At 38.4% G+C, this 11197-nt stretch overlaps 1 protein-coding gene across 1 annotated transcript; it reads right to left on the bottom strand.

Annotated features, from left to right (window-relative positions):
- Positions 1-6134: 6134 nt before the first annotated feature.
- On the bottom strand, positions 6135-6659 carry LOC127804505 (uncharacterized). The gene has a single exon (XM_052341376.1). It carries the CDS (start codon positions 6657-6659, stop codon positions 6135-6137), a length of 525 nt encoding a protein of 174 aa, XP_052197336.1.
- Between the last annotated feature and the right edge of the window lie 4538 nt (positions 6660-11197).

Below are 11197 nucleotides of genomic sequence, written 5' to 3'. Positions count from 1 at the left end.
TAATTTATTCTACATGGACCATTAGTGGTCATTGATCTACGAGAACAAGTTTTAAGTGAATAAGGTTTTGGACATTCCATGTCAAACATGTATCACATAAAATAAAAGGAAAGAAAATAACCTTGTCAAATTCATCAAGCCATTTTACAGCTTTAGCTACAGCTTCTTGATGTTTCTCATCCCACTTTTTCTTTCCTCTGTGTCAAGAAAAGTAAGGGAAAAAATTGGTAATATTGGTTATAAAATTTACTTAGAAGTTAGAATTCAGTCCAAGAATGCTGCCCAAATTTACTCAATAATCATGAACAAGATTTACCTTCAAACGGGAAGTCAACGTGTCTATGAAAAGCTCATATACCAACTTATAACCCACATGCCATTCCCCTGAGGGGTTCTTCCACTATGAATTTACAATAGGGGATGCCTCTATAAATGTTTAAGACATTATATTAAGCAGATAATGGTACCATGACATACCCAACTAGTTCTGAAACTAAAACCCCCACATATAACCAGCTTAAATGATTCAAAAGAAGATGATAAAAGACATCAAAAAACCAAAATCTTCGCTAGAGACAGTAATAAAACCACTGCTCTCTGAAATTGCACTTTTCCTTAGCAAGACGAACAATTACAAGTAACAGGGTAAATAACAGGTGTAAGGTACAAGTCCAAAGAAAATAAGCCCATGGCTGAAATAATTCACAATGATTAACATTAAGCAATTATTTGATAGTTAAATAAAGTACATACAATCTAAATGCAAGAAGTGAACATAATGGGAAAAGAATAGTCACTTTATGAACTAAATTAGAATTGGAACCTAAAGTATTGAAAAGAATGCAAATAACACAATTAGTCAGATAAGAAGTGAACATAATGGGAAAATTACATGTTATGGAATCCCTTGCACATTGGTAATCCATAATCTATTGAATGCAAAGCAAGAGCTAGAAAACAAGATTCAGGAGTTCAAATCATAGCAAACTTGAGACTCTATGATCTTTCTATAGGTTTAATTGACAGTATGGGTCTATAACCTACCTTTTCCTTTTAGTTAATATAAAGTTAAACTGATCTATTTATAATTAGCATGAAGGCTCTGAATGGTATTTTAGAGCCATGTTTTTCAATTTCACCAAATTTCGATAGGATTTGCAAGCAGAGAGTTACTTCACCTTAGGAGATTGCAACTGGTCAGTTGGGCAAGTTCATGGTGTTAGAAAACATGATTTGATCATACGCAACGGAAAAATAAAATCTGATTTTATTGGTATCACGTTTTTCAAATCTTACGGTTAAATCGAAGACACAGAAGCGAAAAGTTACCTCGAAACGAAATCTAATTTTGTAGCTGATAACTTGCCTGATATCTCCCACGTGTGAGATGCTGAGTTGGTCCACCCGAAACCGTCAAGACTTCAATAGACTTGAGAGAAAAAGGGACACGAAAATTTTCTCTAAAATTTCCGTTTTTGATCCAACGAATTGATTGATTGGATTCTGGGTTTAATGTTATATTTATAGACAAGAAACCCTAAAACCCTAGATGCTATTGGGTCGGGCTTTAGGTGTTAGCAAAAAACCCAATTAAAATTAGTAATTAAATAAATAATTATATTACTTATTTAATTATTCTTATTTCTAAATAATTGCACTTATAATTTAGTAATTTCATAATTACTAAATTTGCCCATTTTTCTTTTAAAACGATTTCTATTGGGTGAGACTTTCTAGGTTCACAATTAAATTGGCAACGAGAATTAATCAATATATCATGATTACCCAATTTAATGTGAAGCGAGAATGTGAACCTTACACTATGGTGCCCTGCAATACAATCCCTCTATCATGCTATATCTTGACGAGATATGAGATCACGGTCAATAGGTTAAAGGTCAGTAGGTCAAATCTCTTGATCTCGTCGTATGACCAAATCCAATAATCACACTTGACTAATATGACACATCCTCTACGGAATCCAAATTCCATCGTCATATTACCTCGGCCAAGGATTTATTGTCAAGTGACTACTGGATCGCATAGATATCCTCCTCGTATATCTCGAGGTGATAGATTCCATGTCTGATGCACACATACCTCGTGTGTCACTGAACTAGGCACATAGATACGTACGGCTATCCCTGATTAGGACAACCATATAATATCGCTGATATCCTAATCCACTAACACACAGATATCTATGTCATCTCAGGTCTAAGGACTAATGCAAATCCGTAGTTAATATTGAATCATTGACCCGTGAGATAAAACCCATGTGATTCAATATTAATAGTCCCTTTCAGTGAACTCGTTCCTATAACGAGCACCCACCCGTCTTCCTTTTGTATCTTATACAGAGTGGTACGAGACCCACCAATCTTGTCTTTCGGTATCTTATACGAACAAGGAGGAAGACGATGTGCTGGCCTTTGCGAGTTACTAATTATCCAAGTTAGGAACTCTATGGCCAGGAACATATTTATAGTATAACGTATTGTGGATTATCCGTCTCGATTATTCTTAACAATTAAGAATGGTATCCACTCCTTATTATACTAAAGGATATTTGTATGTTCAATTCAAATCATATTGCAATTTCAATTAAACATAAAACTTGCCATTAAATAAGGTTTAAAGAATTATAAGATCAAGCTCTATTGTGTCACTAGAACTGGTCTTAAGGGCTTATATCTAACAATCTCCCACTAGCCCTAAGACCATTCTGAATGGTATCTCATACCCCATCTATCTAGATGAGAATCTAGTTGCTTCTGGTTCATAGCCTTAGTCAGTGGATCTGCTGCATTCTCTGATGTATCTACTCTCCGCACATTGACATCTCATCTGCCAACAATCTCTCGAATGAGGTGGAAGCGTTTCTCAATGTGTTTGGACTTTTGGTGAGACCTTGGTTCCTTGGCTTGCACTATGGCCCCATTGTTGTCGCAAAACAAGGGCACGACAGACTCTATTAAGGGAACCACTCCAAGTTCTGTCACAAACTTCTTGATCCAGATGGCTTCCTTCGCAGCATCGGATGTCGCGATATACTCGGCTTCTGTAGTGGAATCGGCGGTAGTATCTTGTTTGAAACTTTTCCAACTGAATACTCCACCATTGCAAGTAAACACATAGCTTGAGATAGACTTTTTATCATCAACATCTGATTGGAAATCAGAATCTGTGTAACCTTCCACTTTAAGTTCTCCCGTTCCATATGTAAGAATCAAATCCTTAGTCTTTCTCAAGTATTTAAGGATGTTCTTAACAGCAATCCAGTGTTGCTTACCTGGATTAGACTGATATCTGCTTGTAACACTTACAACATGAGTGATATCAGGCCTAGTACATAACATCGCATACATTAGGCTTCCTATTGCCGAAACATAAGGAATCCTAGACATGCGATATCTCTATTCTTGTGTTTTGGGACACATATCTCAAGAGAGGTGGATTCCATGTCTAAAGGGCAACAGGCCTCTCTTGGAATCCTCCATGTTGAACCTCTTCAACACTCTTTCTATGTACTTGGTTTGAGAGAGCCCTATCAATCTCTTGGTTCTATCCTTACAGATTCAAATGCCGAGAATGTAGGCAGCTTCTCCCAAATCTTTCATGGAGAACGTACTTGATAACCATGCTTTTATTTTTTATAGCAATCCTACATCATTCCCAATGAGTAGGATGTCATCAACGTATAAGACCAAAAATGCAATTGCGCTCCCACTAACCTTTTTATATACATAGGGCTCATCAACATTTTGAATGAACCCAAACAATTTGACTTCATTATCAAAACGAATGTTCCAACTCTTGGATGCTTGCTTAAGACCATAAATGGATCTCTTAAGCTTGCATACCTTCCCTGTTTGATCCTTGGGTGTGAAGCCTTCAGGTTGTTCCATATAGATATCCTGATCTATATAACCATTTAGAAAAGCTATCTTCACATCCATTTGCCAAATCTCATAATCATAATGAGCGGCAATGGCTAGTAGAATCCTAATGGATTTAAACATGACAACTGGAGAAAAAGTTTCCTTATAGTCAACACCTTGCCTTTAACGATAACCTTTTGGCATTAGTCTTGCTTTGTAGGTCTCTACCTTTCCATCCAAACCTATCTTCTTCTTGAAGACCCATTTACATCCAATAGGTACTATACCTTTTGGTGGATCTACAAGAGTCCAGACCTAGTTCGAATACATGGAATCCATTTCAGATTTCATAGCCTCTAGCCATCTTTGTGAGTCGATGTCTGACATCGCCTCTCGGTAAGTGGTAGGGTCATCTGAGTGATCATGGTCTCCTACTACGAACAACTCTTGTTCACTTAGGAAACCATATATCTTAGGTGGCCGAGGTATCCTCTCACTCCTCCTATTGGGAGGTGCAAGACTCAGTCTTGGCTCTTCACTTTGTAATTGGACATCTTGTGGGATAGATTCAGGTTCGACGAACTCTTCACCAAGTTCTATTTTTCTTTTTGTTCCATCTTCTTGAATAAACTCTTTTTCAAGAAAAATGACGTTTCTGCTAACAACTACTTGTTGCAGCTCAGGAATATAGAATTCATATCCTAAGGTATCCTTAGGATAACCTATGAAATTATCCTTTAAAGATCGAGTCTCAAGTTTTTCTGATTTAAGCTTTTTCACAAAAACTGTACATCCCCAAATCTTAACATGTTTAAAACTTGGTTTCCTACCAAACCATATCTTATGTGGTGTTATAGGAACTGACTTGGAAGGTACTATGTTTAGAAGGTATATTGCAGTAAGAAGGGCATGACCCCACAAGAACAATGGTAAGTTAGAATAACTTAACATGCTTCGGACCATATCTAATATAGTCTGATTCCTCCTTTCTGAAACACCGTTCAGTTGAGGCGTTCCTGGTGGAGTGCGTTGTGAAATAATACCCGAGACTTTAAGAAAATCTTCAAACTCGTGACTTAGATATTCGCCTCCACAATCTAATTGTAAGGCTTTTATCTTTTTACGAGTTTGATTTTCTACTTCAGCTTTAAAATCTTTGAACATTTCAAAAGATTCAGATTTATGTCTCATGAGATAAACATATCCATATCTAGACATATCATCTGTAAAAGTTATGAAGTATTGATAACCCCCTTAGGCCATTACATTAATTGGCCCACATACATCAGAATGTATGAGTCTCAACAATTCTGTAACTCTAACCCCTTGTCCACCAAAGGGTGATTTGGTCATTTTGCCTAGGATACAAGATTCACATGTTGGATAAGGTTCAGAATCCAATGGGCCAAGAAGCCCCTCTTTCCCCAACTTAGTGATTCTGTCATCCCCAATATGACCCAATCGATGATGCCACAAAATTTTGGGATTTAGGTTATTCCTTTGTCTCTTGTTATTATTCAATACACGCAGATTTTTATCATCATCAATAGTTACATTCAAAATGTAAAGACCATTGACAAAATTATCAGAAGCAATCAATTTATTTTCAAAATAAATCTCACAAACATTATTTTTAAAAGAAAATTCATAATTCTCTTTCACTAAAACAGGAATAGAAATAATGTTCTTAAAAGCTCCAGGTACACACAAACAATTGTTTAAAACTAAACTATGTCCATGCAATAAAGATAAAGTAACAGTGCCTATAGCCGTGGCTGTAACTCTTGCCCCGTTTGCCACCTTCAACACGATCTCATCATCTGCGAGCCTTTTACTTTGCTCCAAATCCTGTACAGAAGCACAAACATGAGTTGTCGCTCTAGAATCTAGAATCCATAAAGTAGAACAATGAGCAATGGAAAAATACTCGTGAACTATCATCATACCTTCCGCTTCCTTCTTCAAGGAGCTGAGGTAATCTTTGCAGTTCCTCTTCCAGTGCCCATCCTTGCCACAGTGGAAACATTTTCCTTTGGCAATAGCTTTTCCCTTATTCTTACTTATTGTCTTGGCCTCCTATGGTACTTGTGTGGCCTTTTTCTTGCCTTTCCCCTTCCTAGTCTTATTGGAAGAGGTAACAGCCATCGCAGTACCCAATTTCATGTTGCTTTGTGCCGTAATAAGCATGTTCATTAACTCAGCTGGAGTATACTCTATTTTATTCATATAGAAATTCGATATGAAATTTCCATACTAATCTGGCAAAGACTGAAGGATCAAATCAATTTGGAGGTGAGGATTCAACTCATCCCCCAAACCTTTCAACTTCTCTAATAGAGAGAGCATTTTGAGAATATGTTCTCCCACTGATCCTCCCGAAGACATATTTGCCCTAAATAGTGCCTTAGATATCTTATATCTCGCACTCCGACTTTGTTCACCATACAACTCTTGTAGGCGTGTAAAGATAGAGTATGCGTTAGACATATTCGCATGTTGACGCTGTAATTCACTACTCATTGAAATAAGCATATAACTCCTAGCGGTGAGATCATCATCTCGCCACTTGGTAAGAGTATCTTGCTCCTCTTGAGTAATGTTTTGTGGAACACTTTCCCCTCCATCATCATTAGCAGGCAAGGGTACAGGAGCATCCAATACATAAGTAATTTTCTCCAAGTTCAAAATCGGTTTCAAGTTTAAGAGCCAATCATTGAAATTTGATCCAGTTAACTGGTGCTTATTAAGATTTCTAGTAAGTGGGTGCAATGAAGCCATTTGATGTATCTGCAGAAAATAAATAGATTATTAGATATCTTGTTTTCCTTAACTATTTGATTTTGGTCTTTAAATCAAACAGTGCCTCCCACTAAGTTTTTCAGATTCCTTACTCCCAATAAAGGAAAATGCGAATTCATGTTGGCATGAATTCCAGTGGGTATTTGGATTCTTATCAAACTTATTATTCCTCACATAATAGATTCTTGGAATAATAAATTCAATAAGTGGACAACTCTTGTCCAGTACATCTCATGTATGGCCCAAATATTATTTTGGCTCCCAGTCGAATGTACCTCACATAATAGTTTCTTGGCAATTGAATATGGTTAAATTACACCATCACGCTGATAAGTCTGCACAGTTGAATATCGATCCCCTCACATAATTGGTTCTTGGGTCTCAATATTTGTGCATCCCCGTCTTATCAAATGATAAATAGAAATTAAAAATATTTTAACCAGTGTGCAACCCCTATGTATCCATAGCCGGTCAACACACGAATCAAAATGGCCTAATCTCTACCATGATGGAGAGCCCCGATTAAATTGCCTTAACTTTTAAGGTCTAACCAGTTACAACTTAATTTTATAAAATGGGAGATTTTTGGTCTAATTTAAGGTCTCACTTTACACATGCAACGTTTTAATCATTATACATCAACTATGTAAAATAAACATTGCATAATGTAGTCGATATGGTCATGGACTCAAACATGCATTCTAGGCACGATTCCAGCCATTGGAAACGTGCGGTGCATATGTGGGTGCATAAAAAGAAAAAAAAAATCGTTTATAACTATTACAAGCATAACCCGTTTACATAGGGTCTTCGTTTCCTCGATTGTTTCGCCTTTGACGACTCCATTCCATGTTGTGCCTCCATCAGTTGAATTCCCGCTTTTACATTCAATATAAACCACTTTTACAATAGAATAAAAGCAAAAATAAAATTAAACAATTAATTTTACAACCGTTATCCAAAAACGAAAAATCTCGGCACGCAGGCTTTCAAATAAAACAATCCATACATCCACGCAACACATACATCATCTATGTAGTGTTCTAAGTCCATGACCAATACCAATATGCGACAAGGCATTCACAACATGCTATTTAACAATTAAAAGCATATTATAAAATTAATATGATTGTCAGACATGTGTATAACATTTATACCTTAAGTGCTTTGAAAAACATTTTTTTTTTGAAATTAAATTCGCTGGAAAATATTTAAAATAAATTAAAAATCAAAAAATGGATAGGGGGCGCCACACGCGCGCGTGCAACCGCAACCGCGCGTTGCAACGCGCGCCATAGGCGCACGCTCGTGGCTGCCTGCGTAAGGCACGCGGCCATGTAGACCGCGTGCACGAGGCCCGTGGCCTGGCCCATGAGCACAACCAAGGCCGCCCTCGCGGGTCAGGCCTGTAGCCCAGCAAAGGGGAAGCGGGCCCAGCCCGCGTTGTGCGGGCACATATTGTAACGCCCCGTTCCCACTTACGGGTGTTACTCGTGAACAATCACCCTAATTGTCCACCTGCTCGGCCTTTGGCGAAGGGTGGACCATGTTTCAAGACGAAACGCCCTAGGTGGGAACTAGGCTCGTTCTTCCCTTCACTGAATTCCAGGATTCACTAGTAGAATTGGGCTTTAGCTACACCGCATTGGCTATAAACAAAATCTCATTCAGACGCCCAATTGCCACTTTCTCAATTATTTTTAATTCTTTTCTCATTCAAGAATTTTTACCGGGCTCCATAAAATCACCAATTTAAATCAATCAATTGATTGATTACCAAATTTGGAGGAAAAACTCAAATTTTCAATTTTCCAAAATTTCAGCATTTTCTCCAAAAATGCCCGAAAAATCCCTTTATTTTGAAAATTCATCCGGGGCCCAAAATCAATTTAGAAATGCCCCTTAATTTCCCCAAATTCCAAAATTTTAAAAAAATTTGGCCGGCGGGGCCCACTGGCACTCGCGCGGGGCCCCGCTGGGCGCTGGCCGCGCGGACCGTGCGCCTGCCCCCGCGCGCGTAGCTGCTGCCGCTTGCACGCCTGCCTGCACGCGCGGCTGCGGCAGCCCGCGCACGCCCATGCGGCCCTGCCGGCGCGCAGGCTGCTGCTGATTCAATAAAAAAAAAACTTTTTTTTTTCTTTTCTTCTTGGGCTTCCTAACCCAATTTTTCCAGAAAAATAAATTATAAAAATGCTTCACACCATTCAATTTTTGCCTTTATTTCTCCTTAATTAAGGTTTAAACAACACCCTTGATGCTTCCACAACAACTCATACCAAAGTGAGATTTAATCCTAGGCTTTAACATGCCATAAACCTCAATCTCATTTCAATTTAAAATCAACCCTTCAACGAAAATACACCCATAGCTTGGGCTTTGAAAAGTCATTATCAATCAAATGAGTTTTTCATCTCATAAATCAAACACAATCACATAGGCTTCCATAAGCCATAAATTTACAACAAAAATAATTAAACACCATGAGCTTCCAACCACAAGCTTGCAACTTTTTCTTCTCTCTTTTGACATAAGAACAACCTACAAGGGGAGGATAAAACCTCATGAGTTCAAAAGCTCAGTAAGGGTGCATATGCAAGGTAAATAAAAGCATAACAAGTCTATGTAATGACAAATGCATCTAAGTATGGTTAGGTCATTCCATCCTCACAACCCAACATGGTTTGAGGCATCAACCTACCATTTCTTTCCCACCCCCATGGCCATAGGTCTCATGTACAAGTAAAGCATGTAAAGAGATACATAAAGATTTATGCAACCTACTTACAATGCAATGCAAGGCCTCCACCACTTGGGGCCATCCCTTACCTCATTCTTGAATATTAAATCTCCATTTCAAGAGAGCTTCCATCTTCATTTTCTCCCATCTAAAATGACATTCCGAAAGAAATTTATTTCCTTTGCATACTAGAACACTAATTAAAGAGAAGAAGAAATATACTTACCTTGATTTATTCTCTTCTTCTTCAATTTTTCTTCCATGGGAGACTTTCTTATCTCTCTTTCTTTCCTTCCTTCTTCATTTCATTCTCCAAATGGCCAAAGGAAACCAAGACTTCCCTTCTTGCCATTTTATACTAGTTCCCCCATATTTCAAGAATGCATCCTAGCCACTCACAAAAAGCACAATCCATGTGCTTAGGGGAAAACTAAATCTCAACCCTCCATTTCAAATGAACAAGATTTCTCTCTTGGAGAAAACACACTCTTAAATATGTTGGCAATCCATGCCATTCACTCTCTTTAAATCTCCACCCTTGGATTAATTCTCTTTCTCAAGAATTCATCTCATCCCTTGGATTCTTGAAATTTTCATTTATTTCTCATTTAAATAAATCCTCCCATTTTCACTCATAAATGAGTGACTAATTGTAACGCCCGCTCCCACTTACGGGTGTTACTCGTGAACAATCGCCCGAATTGTCCACCTGCCCGGCCTTTGGCGAAGGGTGGACCATGTTTCAAGATGAAACGCCCTAGGTGGGAACTAGGCTCGTCATTCTCTTCGCTGAATCCCAGGATTTACTAGCAGAATTGGGCTTTAACCACACCGCATAGGCTATAAAGAAAATCTCATTCCGATGCCCAATCACCATTTTCTCAATTTTATTTAATTCTTTTCCAACCAAGAATTTTACCGGGCTCCATAAATCACCATTTAAATCAATCCATTGATTGATTACTAATTTTGGAGGAAAAACTCAAATTTTCAATTTTTCAATTTTTCGGCATTTTCTCCAAAAATGCCCGAAAAATCCCTTTATTTTGAAAATTCCTCCGGGGCCCAAAATCAATTAAGAAATGGCCCAAAAATCCCAAAAAAGTCCAAATTTTAAAAAACATTGGACGGCGGGGCCCACTGGTGTGCCCAGGGCCCCACGGTGCGTGTGCAGCGCGGGCCGCGCGCGCCTACCTCACGCCCGCGCCGGCCCGGCCGCCAGCGCCAGCACTCGCGCGAGCCCCTGCTCGGCCACCCGCGCCCGCGCGCCCCAGCGCGCATCCGCGCGCGCCCAGCAACCTGCTGCTACCTCCTGCTGCCTTTTTTTTCACCTCTTTTCTTTTTTTTTTTTTCTCCTTTTCTTGGGCATTTAAACCCCAAATTTCTAGAAATTAAAAAGAATAAAAATACTTCACATGCTTTCAATTTTAGCCTATTATTCTCCATAATTAAGGCTTAAACAATATTCTTAATGCTTCCACAACATACATCAAACACCCACTAATTTTTTCAACAAAAAATCATTTACTTACATCTTGGTTGCTTCCCACAACATACCCAACAATGAGGCTTTCACCCAACCTAGGCTTCAACATGCCTTAAGCCAATGTCTCATTTTAACATAAAATCAAACATTACAAAAATGAAATACATTACATCTCATAAATCAAACACATCAACATAGGCTTCCATAAGCCATAACATACACTTGAATCTTCTTTCCATGCTTCCACATGCCATTCCACCATTTCCTTTACTTTACCATGCTTTCACAACCTAC

The sequence above is a fragment of the Diospyros lotus genome, chromosome 6, assembly GCF_014633365.1.
Source record: "Diospyros lotus cultivar Yz01 chromosome 6, ASM1463336v1, whole genome shotgun sequence".
Taxonomy (NCBI): domain Eukaryota; kingdom Viridiplantae; phylum Streptophyta; class Magnoliopsida; order Ericales; family Ebenaceae; genus Diospyros; species Diospyros lotus.
The sequence above is the reverse complement of the archived record's forward strand: the minus strand, read 5'-3'. Positions and strand labels throughout refer to the sequence as shown.

What these genes read in the sequence shown, in the direction of transcription:
- LOC127804505 (XM_052341376.1), bottom strand. Translation starts at nt 6,659, where the DNA reads ATGGCTTCATTGCACCCACTTACTAGAAATCTTAATAAGCACCAGTTA.